General features: G+C 44.4%; 1 protein-coding gene across 1 annotated transcript in view; it reads right to left on the reverse strand.

Annotated features, from left to right (window-relative positions):
* The window catches only part of MYPN (myopalladin), an 87,710-nt gene extending 69,770 nt beyond the window's left edge, over positions 1-17,940 (reverse strand). Inside the window, exons 1-2 of the mRNA XM_084751925.1 lie at positions 17,733-17,940; positions 8,475-9,371 (exon numbers count right to left, since the gene is read on the reverse strand). Coding sequence (XP_084608051.1) covers positions 8,475-9,370 — 896 coding nt within the window. The 5' untranslated portion in view covers position 9,371; positions 17,733-17,940. The remainder of the gene's footprint in view (positions 1-8,474; positions 9,372-17,732) is intronic.
* Between the last annotated feature and the right edge of the window lie 754 nt (positions 17,941-18,694).

Genomic DNA, 18,694 nt, shown 5'->3' on the forward strand with positions numbered 1-18,694 from the left:
AAATCTGCTGCCAAACCACCATCAATTCAGCAGTTCAGCAGTTGTTGAAATGAGGAAAGTTTCCCAAATCAGAACATTTTGCGAATTCAGCAAGGTTGTGAAAGTCAATTATATTTCTACATATGATAAACACAGCATGCCATTTTTTGAAAAAAAAAAAAGATACAATTTATAATTGCATAAAAAATGAAATACCTGTGAATAAAGATAGCCAACTATTTGGTAAGAGCTACAGAAATGAGTTCAAATCTTTAAAGAGATAACTAAACGGTCCTGAGAGTCAGCTGGGTAGAGTGGCTGGCTTGCGTAAGGCTTAGATTCCTGTCTGAGGAGCACAAACTCTCTTGTAATCCCAGCACTCTCGAGGGTCAGTGGAGGCAGGCCAACCCGAGAGTTCAAGGCCAGAGGGAACTACAAAACCCTATTTCAAAAACCACAAAGCTAAAACTAGCAAAACAAATTTGTTAAAGGATACAGAAGGAAACAGGAAAATTCGCCATGTTTGTGAATATTACAGCCCTTTCTGTGTAACCTTGGCTGTCCTGGAACTCACTCTGTAGACCAGCCTGGCCTCGCCTCTGCCTCCCAAGTGCTGGGATTAAAGGTGTGTGCCACCAACACCCGGCTGATTTTATTTATTTATTATGTATACAGTATCCTGCCTGCAGGCCAGAAGAGGACACTGGATCTCATCCTAGATGGTTGTGAGCCACCATGTGGTTGCTGGGAATTGAACTCAGGATCTTTGGAAGAATAGCCAGCGCTCTTAAACTCTGAGCCATCTCTCCAGCCCCTACAGCTCTCTCTTTTGAGAAAAGGTTTAACTAAATAGCCCAGGCTGACCTTAAATTATTCTATGGGTCAGACAGGTCTTGAATTCACCAACTTTCTGCTTCATCTTTCCACATAACTGGGATTACAGGTCTGCTCCACCAAGCTCAGCTAATGTCCAGACTATGTTAAAAGTCTTACAAACAAACAAAAAAAGTCTTACAAACAGAAAAGAAAAAAAAAAACAAGAACAGAAAAACAAAAACCAAGCAACTCAATAGAAAAATAAGAACATCTAGGGCCAGTAAGATGGCTCTGGTATAAAGGTGCTTGCTGCCAAGCCTGATGGCCCAGGTTCTATTCCAGGAACCCACATCGTGAACGGAGAGAGAGAAACGATACCTGCAAGTTGTCCTCCAAGCTCGACACTCACACCATAGCATGTGTACACGATAGATAGATAAACTTTTAAAACGAACAACTAAATAATATGAGACAGCACTTCATAGCCATTATATTGGTTAAGCCAGTGATGTCAACATCGGCAACGGTGCAGAGTAACCAAAACCGTTCCACTATTTAGGGGAAAACATAAATTGGAACGATTCTTTGGGACAACAATTTGCTGCTACTATGAGGTTGAAGTTATACATATACACTGCCTAACAAGTCCATCCTTACCCACATCAACGAAACAAGTAGAGCTCATTCGCCAGGATATATAGGAAGTGTATACTGTTATTCCTGTGGGGGGGGGGGGGAAACCACTGAAGCAAGTCAGATGTATGTGGGGAATGCAATGGCTTAGCCATGTGATAATACATTATATGACAGTGAAAATGGGTGGATAGAGCTATAAATACTTAAGGAAGCAAAGTCACATAGCAAAAGAAGACAGACATTCTCATCCCACTCCTCTAACATGTTACAGGACAGCGTACATACTAATACACTTACTTGTATATTTAATTTTGGTTTTTCTTTTTGTTTTGTTTTGTTTTTCGAGACAGGGTCTCTCTGCATAGCCTTGGTTGTCCTGGACTCACTTTGTAGACCAGGCTGGCCTCGAACTCACAGAGATCCGCCTGCCTCTGCCTCCCGAGTTGCTGGGGTTAAAGGCGTGTGCCACCACACCCAGCATACACTTAATTTAAAAAAAAACAAAGCAATGCTTATACATTGTGGGGGAGGGTGCGTGCATGCCACAGTGCACACGTGAAGGCTGGAGGGCAACCTGCCGGAGCCAGCCCTCTCCATCCACCCTGTGGGCCCCTGCAGATCAAATTCCAGTTGTAGGCCTTGGTTGCAGGCATCGTCACCTGCCAAGCCACCTTGCTGGCCCCTAACTTTTTTCTTTTTTCTTTTTATTAACTTTTAGATTATAGATGAGGTAGAGACACGCACATCGTTGAGCACCATCAATTATCAACAAGTTACCGGCAGCTTGTTAAAAATACAGCGTCTGGCCTCCTCTTACCACCTTGATTCAGGCGCTCCTGGGTTGTAGCCTATGAAGCTGCCTGCCTGTTTAGGTCCCAGGTGGCCCTCATGCTGCTGGCCCAGCAAGCTGCTCTGCCTGCTTTAGAAGGCATCCGAAGCTGCCCCCTCTTGCTTCGAAACCATCTCTGCCTCCCTGCTCATGTGTTGGCTACGTCAGTTCTTTCAGTTCCGTATACTCAGCAGTTGCCTGGCTGTTTGCCTCAAGGGCTTTACATTTTCTGCCGCCCTACCCCACCCTGCAATCCTCTTTCCCACCCACTGCTTGGCGGGATTGGTTGCTTTACGCATCGGCTCTAGTACCACTGTTTAGAGAAAAATTCCCCAACCATTAGTTTTGTCCCCATACGATGTGTTCCCTCCTTTATAAAACCTACCGCTATTGAAAAAAAAAAAAATTAGGTATCACGTACAGAGTTTTAATTATCTAAGCCAGTGTTTCTCAACCTGTGGGTCGGCACCCCTTTGCATTATGAATGACCTTTTCACAGGGGTCACATATCAGATAGCCTGCATATCAGATATTTACATTACAATTCATAGCAGTAGAAAAATTATAGTTATGAAATAGCAGATGTGGTGGTGCACCCCTTTAATCCCAGCACTTGGGAGGCAGAGGCAGGTAGATTGCTGTGAGTTCAAGAACAGCCTGGTCTACAGAGCAAGATTCAGGACAGCCAAGGCTACACAGAGAAACCCTGTCTCAGAGGCGGGAAGAAAGAAAGAAAGAAAGAAAGAAAGAAAGAAAGAAAGAAAGAAAGAAAAGAAAAGAAAAGAAGAAAGAGACAAACAGAGAGGGACAGAGACAGAGAGAGAGAGGGAGGGAGAAAGAAGGAAGGACATCTTAAAGAGGCAATTCATATTCTGTTATTTCAGGGCTTTTTCTTTTACCTGTTGGGAAACTCCACATCCACTCATTTATCCAATGAGTATTTAGCACATTTATATGACTTGTATCTAAGGCTAGAGTATCAAGCAAGACTCACAAATTCTCTGTATTCAGAAAGCTTAAAGCAGCATTTCTCAATGCTGTAACCCTTTTATTCAGATCTGACCCTTTTATTCAGACCCTTATTTTTTTGTTTTGTTTTGTTTTTCGAGACAGGGTTTCTCTGTGTAGCCTTGGCCATCCTGGACTCACTTTGTAGACCAGACTGGCCTGGAACTCACAGCGATCCGCCTGCCTCTGCCTCCCAAGTGCTGGGATTAAAGGCGTGCGCCACCACGCCCGGCTCCAGACCCTCATGTTTTGGTGACCCTTAACCATAACATTGTTTTCACTGCTATTTCAATTTTTTGGGGTGGGGGTGGGGGTGGGATTCAAGACAGGATTTCTCTGTGTAGCCTTAGCTGTCCTGGACTTGCTTTGTAGACTACGATGGCCTCGAACTCATAGAGATCCACCTGCCTCTGCCTCCTAAGTGCTGAGGTTAAAGGTGTGTGCCACCAACGCCTGGCTAACATTTCTTTTTTATTTCCTTGGCTTGCGTCTTTAAAAAAAAATTCTTTAATGTTATTTTGTGTGCATTAGTGTGAAGGTATCAGATCCTCTGGAATTGGAGTTACTGACAGTTGTGAGCTGCTATGTGGGTGCTGGGAATTGAACCAGGGTCCTTTGGAAGGATTGACAGTGCTCTTAACCACTGAGCCATCTCTCTAGGCACGCTCCCCCCACCCCCACCTTAGTGTGCTACTTTCAAGCAGAAGTAGCAATAAGGAACCCTAACAACCATAGCAGGCGCAGATAGCTATAAAAAGGTAAACTTGTGCTCCCTTAGAAGTCTGTGTACAAGTACAAACACAGTGACCCAGCTGTACATTCCTGGGCAAAGAATTTAGATCTGGGCCACAGAAAAGGACCAAGGCCATTTGCTGTGGATTCCAGCAGATGCTTTCATCTGCACTTATGCACCAGTGGATGACATTTTCTAAGACTCAGAATTAAACTCTGCCCAAGTTTAACCTGCTTTCAGAGATGCTACTTTCAGTGAGATGGGATCCCACTTCTACTGAGAGCTCGCAACATAGTTAACTTGGAAACCAAGAGTAAAAACGCAAATGTATTTTCAGCTAAATCTAAGTTACACATAGATAAAATGTTGATGACACACAGGAGCCCTGAGACAGGCACCTAGTGCACTTATATTTTCTTTCCTTTTTGTCTTTTGGTTTTTGGTTTGTTTTTCAAGTCAGGATTTCTCTGTGTAGTCCTGGCTTTCCAGGACTCGCTTTGCAGACCAGGCTGTCCTCGAACTCACAGGAATCCACCTGCCTCTGCCTCCCGAGTGCTGGGATTAAACGTGTGTGCCACCACGCCCAGGCTGTTAGAAGAATCTTATGGGTCAAAATCTGTGTTGCTGGGTCCCCTGAGATGTTCCAGGGGCTTTAGTGTGCAACAAGCAGGCTTCAGGCCCTCTCTGCCTCAGCTCCTTTAAGATACTGATCTGATCTTTAAAGCGAGTGTGTGTACTATTTTTTTCTTGGAGACTTACTGTTAAAAGTTGGAAAATAGGACTGGAGAGATGGCTCAGAGGTTAAGAGCACGGACTGCTCTTCCAGAGGTCCTGAGGTCAATTCCCAGCAACCACACGGTGGCTCACACCATCTATAATGTGATCTGATGCCCTTTTCTGGCATGCAGGCAGACAACTGTATACATATTAATAAATAAATCTCAAAAGAAAGAAAGAAAGTTGGAAAATATACTCCATTCTAGCACTGGACTGAATCAGAAGTCTCTCTTCGATGTCACCTGTGTGACCAGTCCCTCTGTAAACTCCAGGGAAACACAAGCAGTCCTGTCCTTTTAGATCGACTCAGCTTTATATAAGGCACAGGGACGCTGAAGCAGGCTCTTTTGAGTATCCAGGCTAACTCTTTGGATGTTCTAATTCCTTTGAGACAGGGTCTCAGGTTGGCTTTCCCCTCAAGTGTAGCTAAGAATCACTTTGAATTCTTGATCCTCCTGCCTCCCCCTCTGGAATCCTGAAATAGGGGTTCACCAGAACTCCTGGCTCTGTCCGTATTTCTGAGAGAACTGTGCTCTTTCCAGACCCTCAGACTTAGAGCTCATTGGCATCCTTCATAAACCTGCTGTTGCTTCCATTTGGCCAGTCCTGGACCATGATGCCTTTTCCATTCTCCCCCAACCACCAAGTACCCAGCTTAAAACTTGTGGAATAATGTGTATATGTGTGTGTGTGTGCCCCGTGCACACAGATGTGCCTACACACACTTGTGCAGGACAAAGGTTGACATTAGATGTCATTTCTCAGTTACTCTCTTTTTTTCTTCCCAATTCATTCTTTAAGAATGAATACATAGCAGGGTGTGGTCATGCACACCTTTAATCCCAGCACTCAGGGAGGCAGAGGCAGGCAGATCTCATGAGTTCAAGGCCAGCCTGGTCTACAAAGTGAGTCTAGGACAAGGCTACACAGAGAAACCCTGCCTTGAAAAACCAAAACCAAACCAAAACAAAACAAAACAAAAAAATCATACATATATACAACTTGTTTTGATGACATTAAGCCTTCCATTCCCCATCAGACTCCTTTCAGACTGCCCTCTCCACCACAGCCCCCTCCTGACTGCATGTCCTCTTTTCCCACCCCACTGAGTCCAATCAGTGCTGCCTTTTTGTTCCTAGGGCCATACTGGAGCAGAAGCAACACCAGGGTCTTTCACTGTCCTCGAGCCAGGGAACCCCAGGGATATGCTCACTGCTGCCAAAGCACAAGCCCAGGATGCCCCGGATGCCAGGATGCCCAGCCTTTTCACAGGGAGTAGACTCCTGAATCATTCCTCCCATCCAGTCAGTCACCAAGCTCAGCTTCGTGTAAATATCGGTCTCTGGCGTCCTGTCTTCTCCTTCTTATAGCATCTATGCCAACCCTCTGGAGTATCTGCTGCCCAGGACACCTTCCACAGTTTCCCAGAAGGCTCAGCACTCTGTCCTTTTCTGATCTAACCCATCCTTCCGGAAGCTCCCTTCCAAAATGTTCCTTTTACCTTAGACAGTTTCCAGGTTATTTTGGACTTTGCTTTCTGGGCTCTTCAAAAGCATCTGGCTCCATTCTCCATTCTGTCTACATCAGTGTCCTCCCTGTCATATAAAACCTATTCCAGTACCCACATCTGTGGCCTTCTGTAGGCAGGCCTCCCTGGCTGCCCAGGGGCCATCTTTCCATCCATTTCTTCATTACTGCCTTCTGCCCTCTGTTCTGTTCTCCAGTAGACAAGGGCTTGTGACTCCTTGGTTGCAGTTGCCCCTGGACCTTTGTACTTGCTTCCCGCCGCCCCCCCCCCATCCTTCTTCCCACTTCCGGGTCCAATGGGTCTCGTGGAGCCTCGTCTAACCTCAAACTTGCTATGTAGCTAAGGGTGACTTTGAACTTCTGACCTTCCCACTTCTACCTTTCAAGTGCTCATTATAGGCTTGTGTCACCATGTCTGGTTTTATGTGGGGCTTGGGGACCAAACTCAGGCGTCCCCAGCCCTACTCCTTGTATACCCCTTATTACACAACACTGCAGCGTTCTGATTACACAGCTGATCCTGGCACTAGGTTATGAGTTGCCTCCTCAGAATGGCTTAGATGTGGCTTTAAAACAAATAGCTCACTGCTTTGAACACTTGCTTTGAACAACATTAGTGACTCTATAGGTATTTGAAGAATAACAAACGCACCCATTTCTAACCAGCTCCTGTTTAGGCTTCAGAGTTGAACTAGACTGTCTCTACACCTCAGCAGCCTTCCTCTATCTTCCTCCCTCATAGCCTGAGAGCACATGGGTTATTACTATAAAAATTGGGATGAAGCCAGGCATAGTGGCACAAGCCTTTAATCCTGGCACTCTGGAGGCAGGCAGATCTCTGTGAGTTCAAGGCTAGCCTGGTCTACACAGAGAAATCCTGTCTCAAAAAAAAAATAAAATAAAATAAAACAGAAAGAAAGAGAAATTAGGATGACATCTTTCATTGGATTTCAACCTCCTGGAAGGCATATATTTGTATTAATGTTATTTATATGGTTGTACTGACAATGATGCTGAGCAAATTAAAAACCAAACAAATATTGCTTTCTGAGTAGACTTATACAAACTCTGTGCTTAGGAAAAGAGTGACAGCCAATAACCAACCAGGAAAATTATAGTTTTCTTCAGACAGTTGTAGTTAGGAAATTCAGTACAAGTTCATTCAGAAATAAATGTAATGAATTCCTACCAGTTTCCTGGCCTCAGACCAATTGTTGATATCATCATGAGCGCTATCAGCAGAGAAATCCTTTCTAGGCAAAATTAGCATTGCTGTGAAGAAGCTACAACCATGACTTTCACTGTGTGTGTGTGTGTGTGTGTGTGTGTGTGTGTGTGTGTGTGTGTATGCTTTCGGGAGTTCTCTGTCTTCTCCCGTCTTACCAGTGGAACACTGGAAGGACAGACGGACACCACCACACCTGCCTTTTACATGGGCTCGGGGGCTAAATCCAAGTCTCATGCTTGCAAGGCAAGTGCTTTCCCCACTGCCCCTCCCCCCAGCCCTGAGACACTCATCTAAGGCACATGAAACAGAAGTATCAGGGCTCTTGACTCAGGCATGCTGCACCTAACCTTATGTCCTAATTTTATTCTATACATGTACGTATTTCCTTATATGTTTGTAGCCCCATGGAGCCTGCAAGCAACCTTAGCTTCCCAGTGCGTATTTCTTTTTTGTTTTGTTTTGTTTTGTTTTTTTCCAAGACAGGGTTTCTCTGTATAACCTTGGGTATCCTAGACTCACTTTGTAGACCAGGCTGGCCTCGAACTCACAGAGACTTTCTTAAACTCTGTATGTAGGCAAAGATGACCTTCAACTACTGATCCTCTTGCCTCTCCCTCCGGAGTGCTAGAGTACAGGTTCTGTGTTACTGAGGGGATCTAGGACTTGCAGCGTGCTAGGTAGACCAGCACCAGCCCTAGAAATTTCACTTACTGCAGTCCTAGCGTGAAGGGTTGGACTCAGTCTCTCACCTATGCTGGGCAAGCGCTCTGCCAGTACCAAACTACAGCCCCTAGAACAATTTGAGTTATTTACGTAGCTAGTGTTATGTTCCTGCCTTTCATCCTAGCTCCTTTTCTCAAAGGAAATATGGAATTTTCTGGAACAACAACCATGGCAGACAGATAGCATTGCGGAACATCACCCACTGGCTGTGTGTTTACCTTACTTGGGGCGGTGGAATTCCTACCACTATGCAATCCAACTGGACTCTGCTTCCTTCAGGAACTTCTCGGCTCCGTAACTTTTGTGTGAAGCGGGGAGGCTGCCCGAGAGGTTCTTCATAGTACAGGGACGAAGGTGAAGACCCTGGGGTGCTGTCTCCAGCGGCAGCTTCACCTGCAGCCAGCTCAGCTTCCCGCCTCTTGGCTTCCCGCTGTTCAATCGCGTGGTTCAACTCGTTGTCTCTGCTGTCTGCAGGGATGGGGATGGGGACGGATGCTCTCTCTCGCCTTTCCGTCAGATCTGAGAAAGTGGGGCTGTTTTCCTGCAGGACTTTGTTTTGAGATTCCGTTTTGCTCTTGTGGTTTTTGCAAGCTCGAGGTCTGATCCTCTTGGAGCTGTGAGCCTTGAAAAGGGAAGACAGCTCTTCGATGAAATCTGCAGCCTTGTTCAGGAATACTTTCTTGGACTGGGTTTCAGAACTGTACTGTGGCCTCTTGGTCTCCGGGGGGCTGTCTTTAGGGCTGGTAGGACCTCGGGGGCTGTCCTGGCAGAAGGCAGGTTCGAAGCTTGGTTTGGGCGAATGCTTCGTCTGGTCGGAAGACAGGCGTTTCCTAGCTTGAGCTTCATCCACTCTCTCCAAGGGGTCGTGGTTGATGGCCAGTCTTGCCAGGTTGACACTTTCGTCTAACTCTTCTTGGCTCAGGAAGGCGGAAAGATCCGGAAGGTCCTCTGGGCCTCCTCCTTCTGCAGCCCCCGGGCTGCCGAAATGGAAAGGGTTGGAGGAGGGTTCTGCTCGACTGCGCTCATTGTCCCCACGATGTCTGGTTTCAGCCAGATAGCTTTCTCTCAGAAGCTGAGAGATGGAAGTAGACGCCTCTATGCTGTCGTCTTGCATGCTGTAACAAAGTGATAAGAATAGGAGGGGGAAAAATTGGATCACTGCCACGGAACAACAATTTACTGTAGTTACTATTGTCACATAATAACTATAGTCACATTGGGCCCCATTTTATGATGGAGAAATAGTAGTACTAGTGAAATGACTTCCTGTGGAAAGACACCTCTAGACTTGCAAGGCTGTCTCCTGCTGAGCTATAGGCTCATGAATGGCCTGTCCTCACTTTGAAACATTGTATAACTTCTCTTTGGTTGATTGGCCTGCTCACTGTTCCCTCCTCTCCTTACTCTCTTACAGGATTAAATTCTGCATAGTTTGCAGCTGGTAGCCAAGACATCAACTTTGTGATCTCTTCTCTCTTTCTAATGTGTCTGGAAAGCTCATGTGCTTATCACCAAACACAGCATTTAATACAATATAATGAATTTGTCTGTTTACTTTTATTTGGTCTCTCCTACATTGTTTTGTATTACCATATTCTCTCCACAGACCAAGAGCAGAAGGTAGCCAACAAATACCTGCTGAATTATTTTGTTCACCAGAACATCCTGTTAGCTCTATTACTTATTATTTTTTTAATCGCAGTGTTAAGTAGAAAGGATAAAAAGGAAAGGAAACTTACAGTCAAAAGAAAAACTATGCGATACTGTAACAAAGGGGTGGGGGAGAAAGGCTTTATACATGTTAGGCAAGTGTTCTATCACTGGGCTACAACCTTGCCATCTCATCTAATAAATTTAATTGAGCATCTTGTATACAGCAGGTACCGTATATTGAGGATTCAGTGGCCAATAAAAGACAGAGCTTCTGTTTTTATGGAGCTTTCTTCCTAATAGGATGACACCAATGTTAAGAATAAAGTAGGACATGGTGGTCAAATATAAAGCAGGAAGGGTGGTCCAGAAAGGTGTGTTACTTTAGCTTGGAAGGACAAGAGTGTCTGTTATGGAGACATCAGCAACCTCAACAACTGGGGAGAATATTCTTTACCAAGGAAGAAATGTCAAAATCAGAAAGACGATGTACCTCAAACTCTACACTTTTCCAGTGAATGGAAAAGAAGAATAGAAGACATGAGGTTAGAAATGTACAGGGCCACCAGGCATGGTGGCACACGCCTTTAATCCCAGGACTCGGGAGGCAGAGGCAGGTGGATTGTTATGAGTTCGAGGCCAGCCTGACCCACAAAAAGCTAGTCCAGGACAGCCAGCGCTACACAGAGAAATCCTGTCTGGGGGAGGGGAGAAAAAGAAAAGAAAAGAAATATATACAGCCGTAGACTGAACGTGGTGGCTTATGCCTAAAATCCCAGCACTTGGGAAGCTGAGGCAGATACAGGGTTCCAGGCCAGCTTGGACTACATAGTGACTTCTGGGACAACCTGAGCTATAGAGTAAGGAAGACCCTGTCTTAAAATGATGAGGAGGAGGAGAAGGGGGAGGATAAAAATAAGAAAAAGAAAGAAGGAAAGGAAGAAAGAAAGAAAGGAAGAAAGAAAGAAAGAAAGAAAAAACACAGAAGGCCAGATCATATTAAGCCTGCAGGCCATAGGAAGGACTTCACATTTTCCTACTTTATGAAGGGAGAAGATTCATCAAAGCATTTGTGATGGGGTGCTATGGGCCAGTGAGTGATAGCAGCAGGAGGTGGTGAGGAATGGCCAGATCTGAGATCGCTTGTGAAAGCAGAGGCCAGTGATTTGTTCATAGGTTGGGAATGAGCTAGAGAGAGAGAGAGAGAGAGAGAGAGAGAGAGAGAGAGAGAGAGAGAGAGAGAGGAGTATTTATGACCTGAGCAACTGGGAGGCTGGCAGACTCAGCTCTGGGGAGAGGAAACCAATGAGTTCTCTTAGACATTTCATCTGGGGCGTTCTGTGACATTTGGCTACACTCTCATTTTTTTTGTCCCTTGTAAATTGAAATGTAGACTTCATGCCACTCTCAAGAGGTGTAGCTGCTCCTGAGAAGGCTTTCTGGCATTTGTGAACTGGGCCATGCTGGAGATGAGGCAATCCCATCAGTCATTTTGGAAGACTTGGCCACAGTCCTAAGACAGAGTGGCCACCCAGGGAGCTTATTGACTTGGCTACATTTGTGGTTTCTTTTCCCTATGACTTTTCCTGAGGAGATTCTGCCCTTAGACCTTGTTTGCTTCATAAGGGCAAAACTTCATGTTGATACCCTGCCCCCTTCTTTGGCACAGGGTGTCACTGTGAAGCCCCAGCTGTCCTGGAATTCACCATGTAGACCAGGAGGGACTCACATTCATACAGACCCATCTGCCTCTGCCTCCCAAGTGCTGGGATTAAAGGCGTGTGCTACTCTGCTCAGCTTGCTTGTGTTTGGTGTTGAACACAGGGCCTAGTGCATGCTGGGTAAGTGCCATTACTAAGCTATAGCCGCAGCCCATCGGGCATATTTCTTGACTCGTTATAACTCATTACAATCCTTCAGGCTCTAAGAAGACCCTGTTGTTGGAGAAGATCATATACTATAAATTCATCTTTTGTTTAAAAGGCGGCTATTTAAATTGTGACTTCGAGGATTCAGCTCAGGGGTGGAGGAGCACTTGCCTCCCATGCAGGAAGTCCTGGGTTGTGTCTCTAGCACTACAAAAACAAGAAAATAAACAAACTGTGGCATTGCCCAGAGAATTGGCAAAGCCCAACAGTAAATAGTTCAAGTTGAAACCTACGTGCTGGAATTTTCTGCCTGTCAATAATCATTTATTATTTTATTATTATTACTATTTGGTGCTAGGGACTGAACTTAGAGCCTTGTACATGCTAAACATGTTGGATATCATTATATGTTTAACTGAAAAACCAGCCACAAAGGTTAGAGAGGAGGAGAGATTGCACAAGGGCCCAGAGTCTCAAGTAGACAAAAGAGGTATGTTCTGGTATGTTCTGGAGGTTCTCTTAACAGCATGGCAACTACAGCTAATAGACCAATATATGCCAAAAAGAAGTCTGTGAAGTATATTAATCACCTTAATTAATCCCTGTACAATGCATACATATATTAAAACATTATGCTATTACCATCCACAAGCAGGGCCTTTGTCGGCTAACAAAAGTAATTGTTAGTTGTAAGGTAAATTTTTACTTAGTAAAGCTGCAAAACAGGAAATATCTTTTAAAACACAGCTCTATAAACACTGCTGTACATTCACTGCAATGTGGGGGAACATATTCATTAAACCACAACAAAAACAAATGCACACATAAAATCCAAGTCTAGTTTCTAGGATGACAAAAAAACAGCCTAATACTTAATAGTTATTGATAAAGAATGCTGAGATAGGAAGAGTTAGTCATGTTTAAGCAACAGCAGACACCCAAGAGCAAGGCTGCTTACTACTTCCTAGGTTTGTCTGTGTGAGAGCGCTTAAAAGTAGAGCACTGTGCACATTTAAGAAAATCGCTTTCTGCCGATATGTAATTACTAGGCCTAGAATTTTCATTAGGGTAACAATACGACAGTGCTCTCTTGGGGGCTTTGTTAACATTTTTTGTGACAGATTCTCTTGTAGCCCAGGCTGCTCTCAATCGTGGTTCGTAGTTGAGAATAACCTTGAAATTCTGATCCTCCTGGTGCTACCTCCTGAGTGCTGTCTTTTTTAAAAATTACATTTATTTAGTGTGGTGTGGTGTGTGTGTGTGTGTGTGTGTGTGTGTGTGTGTGTGTGTGTGTGTGTGTGTGTGTAAGAGAGAGAGAGAGAGTGCATGTGTGCATGCATATGTGTACCACTGAATACATGTGGAGGTCAGAGGGCAACCTGTGGGAGTTGGCACTGCCTTTCTACCACGTAGGTCCCAGGAATTGATCTCAGGTCATCAGGCTTGGCAGCAGATTCCTTTACCCACTGAGCTATCTCAAGAGCTCCATTTTTTTTTTTAAGACAAGAATTTCCCTATGTAGCTCAGCCTTTCAGCCTTCCTGCCTCAGCGTTTTGAGTACAGAGATTACAAACAATTTCCCAGCATAAGCAAGTTCTTCGGGAGATACCCTTGCTTGGCCAAAAGGCAAGTCTCAGTGCAGAGGAACCAGCTCCGTGGAGCTGTGCACTGAACACCTTATAAACATTTTGCTGCAAATGAGACACACTTTGTGCACCATTACAATGCCTGTCCCTCATACTACATGGATCGTCTGTACTTTCCTGTTATTTCTAGTCTATTTGTAACGCAAACAGCATTAGTAATTTCTATTAGTCTAAATAGGCGTGGGGATGAGGTATGGGTAAGTATCAAAGGTCTAGAAACAATATGACTCATTCTCTTAAAGAGCGTCTAGTCTGAAGGAAGAAAAACAGTAGTTAAAGATAAATCCAGACAACAGACTCAGTGAAAAGTATATGTTGAGGCGGAACCCAGTGGCACACACCTGTGATCCCAGCCCTTGGAAGGCTGAGGAAGGAGGATTGTGATTTGAGACCAGCCTGGGTTACACAGCAAGATCCTGGGTTTAAAAAAGTTGTTTGTTTGCCTAAAGATTGAAAAGAAAAAAAAGTGTGTTGGAATAGAGAGGCAAAGCCGAGACCACACACAGGAGGATTAGTGAGGGTCTCCTGACTAGATTCCTCCCTGAAGGCCAGAGGCTGACGCAGTGAAAGGACTTTGAGAAAATAGGGCAAAGACCAGTAGGTCATTCTCTCTTTGCTTTCATGAAACTGAGGAAAGCCAACAAGCAGGAAAGAAAGATTTCATTGATGTTCAAGAAAGAGAGATTTGCCACACGATATAGTGCATGTGTTTTTGGACACAGAGGAGAAGCAACATGAGGGGGCTGCTGTGGGAGATTAATGTAAGCAATACTGAAGCCAGAGCCCAGTCACCACTGAAACTGAAACACAGCAAGCAACTGGGCTCAGAAAATCCCAGGGCAGTCCAAAGGCTAATGGAAGGAATCTCAGATTAGAAAGGCATTTGCCTGTAGAAGTAGTTCCGTGGTATACCATCTACCTAGAGTATACAAAGCCCTGGGTTTTGAGCCCCAGCATCAGACACAGAGACACAGACACAGAGACAGAGAGACAGAGTGAGAAAGAGAGACACAGAGAGAGACAGAGTGAGAGAAAGACAGACAGGCAGACACACACACACACACACACACACACACACACACACACAGAGAGAGAGAGAGAGAGAGAGAGAGAGAGAGAGAGAGAGAGAGAGAGAGAGAGAAACAGAAAGAGACAGAGAGAAAAAAAGAGGCACAAGAGAGAGACAGAGACTGAGACAGAGGGAGAGACAGACAGACAGACACACATATGCCCCCCACCACATACACACAGAACGCGTAGAGTCAGGAGAGGTTGGTTGGTGGTGACAGTGACAGGGGTGGAATCTGTATGAAGCACTGGGTTATTATAGGACAGGGCCTCTCAACCTTCCTAGTGCTGCGACCCTTTAATACACGTCCTCATGTTGGGGTGACACCCAACCATACAATTATTTTGTTGCTACCTCATAACTGTAATTTTGCTACTGCTATGAACTGTAATGTGAATATCTGATACGCAGGGTAGCCAAGATGTGACCCCTGCGAAAGGGTTGCGACTCGCAGGTTGAGAACCACGGATATAGGGTATCATAAATGCAGAACTTCTGTCAATCCTCATAAACTCAAAAATTACCTATTTATTTATTTATTTATTTATTATTTTTTATTTTTTTGGTTTTTCGAGACAGGGTCTCTCTGTGTAGCCTTGGCTGTCCTGGACTCACTTTGTAGACCAGGCTGGCCTCGAACTCACAGCAATCCGCCCGCCTCTGCCTCCCGAGTACTGGGATTAAAGGCGTGTGCCACCATGCCCGGCTCAAAATTTACCTTTTTAAATTAGAAAAGTCAGGAGGAAAGGGGCCCCGCTTATGTTCTTCAACCTATATTTAATCAGGTCTTTGTATCACAGGTAGTTACGACCTTTGAAAAGGAGTCAAGTTCCCTAATCCAACTGTCACAATGTGTTTGCAAGGATGGGTGGAAAGTGCCCAAGATGTAGCTCAGAATGGAGTATGGCCCTGAGTCTCTGCTGAGAATGAGGGGCAGTGAGGTTCCAATGGAGGACTGTGAGCCAAGCCGCCTGTGCCCAGACAGCTTGTCAAGGTGACTTGCTCTGCGTGAGCTCTGGCAATTCTCTAGGATGCACAGGTAGAGCCACTGACAGTCATCTGTCTATTCAGAATACAACACTCCTGGACTGGAGAGCTGGCCCGGTGGTTACAGGCACTTGTTGCTCTTGTGGAAGAGCCAGGTTCCACTCCTGGTGCTCCACTTCCCAGGAGCTCCAGTGCTCTCTGCTGACCTCTGAGGGTACCAGGCATTCATGCGGCACACATACATACAGGCAGGTTGTTCCCCTGAAGCGAATGTGGGACACTCTAGGACGTTTTAAAGGCATTCTGTAGACAGTCACAGAAAGTCATGAAAACATGCCCATATTAGTTTTTATCCCCTAGCAAAGGGAAAAGGCTGGTTTAAAAAACAAAACCAAAAAACTCTTTCTGGACCATTTCTTTCCAAAACTTCATTTGTAAAAGCTATCTCAATTAATTCCAAAGCAAGCTTAAATAATAATATGTGTATGTGTGTATGTGTATGTGTGTGTGTGTGTGTGTGTGAATGTATTGTGCTCATAAATGATAGCTCTTAGTGGATACCTTTTAAAACATTTATTATTGTTATGATGATGATGATGATGATGCATGTGTGCTACCACATGGTGTGGAGGTCAGAGAAAAACCTGTGGGAGTCTGTCCCCTCCTTAAACAATACAGGTCTTGGGAATGGAACTCAGGGCAGACGCTGAGCAGCATGTGTCTTTACCCACGGCACCATCTTGCTGGCCCAGTCAATGTGTATTGTTGCTGCTCATTGGAAAGGAAACGTGTGTGGAACCTGTGTTGTAAGTTATAGATGTACGAAAGAGCTGGTATTTTATAGAATTGTAGTTATCGTTGGCCACACGGTGTCAGTGGGAAGAGAGGCAACCTTCTAGGATGTGATGGTTGACAACTATTTCATAGTCTGCTTATTCTCCTGACTTCTGGAAGTGCAATCCCCATGCTTTTTAGGTTCCCTACACTGGCCTTGATTGTAAATAGTTTGCTTGTTGCCAAATAGAATGTCAGAGGGAGTATCTTTAAGTGTAGATATTCTTGATTTCCTAGAAAAATACTGTAGATTCTAAATGAACCTGAGAGTATTATTAAAAGGAAATTGTGAAGTTAAGACAAAATTTTAATTCATAGCCTATAAAATTCATTTTCTCGTTAGTAAATTATTCCTAACATGAAAGTGATTGAATTATCTTAATGATTTGGGGGGGGGGTAAGCTAGATTGTCTGGGTGGCTTGGCTGACATGCTCATCGCCCAGATTGGTGAGACACTGCAGCTGGGTCCCCGGCCTCCTCAGGCACAGCTGGCCGTGGCAAGATTGCTCTTTCATCTCTCTCAAACTGAGTGGTGGGGGTATGTTTAATGTGTAATGAAAATTTGTTGACGAAGTGATCCCATTTCTTCATGCCATGCACTTTTTGTGACCGTATACACTGAGTGATCTACCTTTTCTCTTTGCCTGTATGGTTTTAAAAATATTCAAGAGTGCACGTAGTTACTGTTAAGAGCTAAGATTGCAGTGTACCTGGTCAAACACTTGTCAGTGGCTGCTAAGTATCTGTGATACAGTTGGAGAAGGGATGGAAAGGAGAGAAGAGATAAGGAAAAAGAGAGCAGTCGTGGGGGGAAGAGAGAGAGAGAGAGAGAGAGAGAGAGAGAGAGAGAGAGAGAGAGAGAAGATAGAGGGAAGGGAGAGAGAGGAGAGAGAGCAAGAGCGAGAGCAATGTCTCTTGAGCAGGTTTTCTGCAGCTGTTGTGTGTATTAATCCAGGGAGCAGATCTCCCAACACTAAATATAGCAAGCAGATCCTTTTACAGGATAAAAAAAAAAGTTTTAAATGAAAGCCTTCAACCATGGAGTCACATTATTTTAGACTCGATTTCCTTTAAGAAGGAAATAGGAACTACACACACACACACTCTATATGAACAACTTTAGCATAATCGACGAGTTTGTAAAAAAGTGTCAGTAAGAACTGTCACAGCTTCCCCTGTTAAAGTATTTTTCCTTAGACCTCCGGTAGGATACCACCTCTGTGAGTCTCACTCTCTATTCCAGAAGCTTTGGAATAGAAAGCCTTATTCTCCATGTAATTGTGTGTCTCATGGTACATAATTAGAAACTTATCCTAGGTTTCACTCTAAGGAACGGTAATTAGTTGCCTGAAATACCCCTTTCCCCATTGTCAGTAGCCTACTATCAGAACACACGTAGCAAACTTAAATCGGGATATTACCTTTCTCTTTTTAGGTGACCCAGATGAGGATGTCCAACTCAGGCACACTTCTATGATGACAATTATCCAAGGATTGGTTTTAGATGAAAACACAGGAGAAAGGGAAAATTCTTCACGCCCTTGGAGAGAGAGAGCAGCCGTCCATAGAGAGCGAGGAGTTAACCTTAGGTTCAGTGAAGATGGCTGTTAGAAGCTGGGCAACCTGTCACCACCGCAGCCAGAGCATTTGTCAGCTCACGGGTCCCGAGTTATTTTGAGCTGTATAAACCATGTGCCTGTGAAACATTCCACCTGATTGGACAGGAGAAAACTGAGCAAAGGGATTCCATTGCGGGCCAGCACCTACAGGAGCTGGGGTCAGTGATAGTTTTCTACCCACGGAATTCCATTTACAGCTGGTGGAACAAGGTATTTTATTATTGATTGATATTTTGAGTTAATAGTAAATGAGCCATATCACACTCCACCAAAAACAAAGAGCAAAACAACAGCATTACTTTAAATGTATAGCAGAATTTGTCGTTAGTTAAAAATACATATATTTGTCTTTGTGGATTCGTGTGTCGGGGTTGACAGGGACCATAGCGTGCAATTGGTGATCAAGGGACAGCTTTCAGGAATTGGTTCTCTTCTTCCAACATGTGGGACACCGGGATCAAATTCAGATCGTCAGCAAGCATCTTTAGCCTCTGAGCCATCTCATTGGTCCAATATCTTTAATTTTAATCAACAGAGACTTACTCTCATTTAATTACTAAGATACTGAGGAAATCTGTTGATGAAAAGGAAATACAAAGCTGAAGTTCACAGTTCAAAGTCAAGAGCCTTTTAAAACTCTGTACACAGGGAGCTAATTCCAAATCACAGACAAAGTAAAAGAGAACTTTTTAGCTTGAGGATAAATACAGGAGTAAATACATTTGAAGGGCCTTCTTCAAAAAGTACACCTTTAATCCCAGCAC

This window comes from Acomys minous, assembly GCF_964271855.1.
Source record: "Acomys minous genome assembly, chromosome: 13".
Taxonomy (NCBI): Eukaryota; Metazoa; Chordata; class Mammalia; order Rodentia; family Muridae; genus Acomys; species Acomys minous.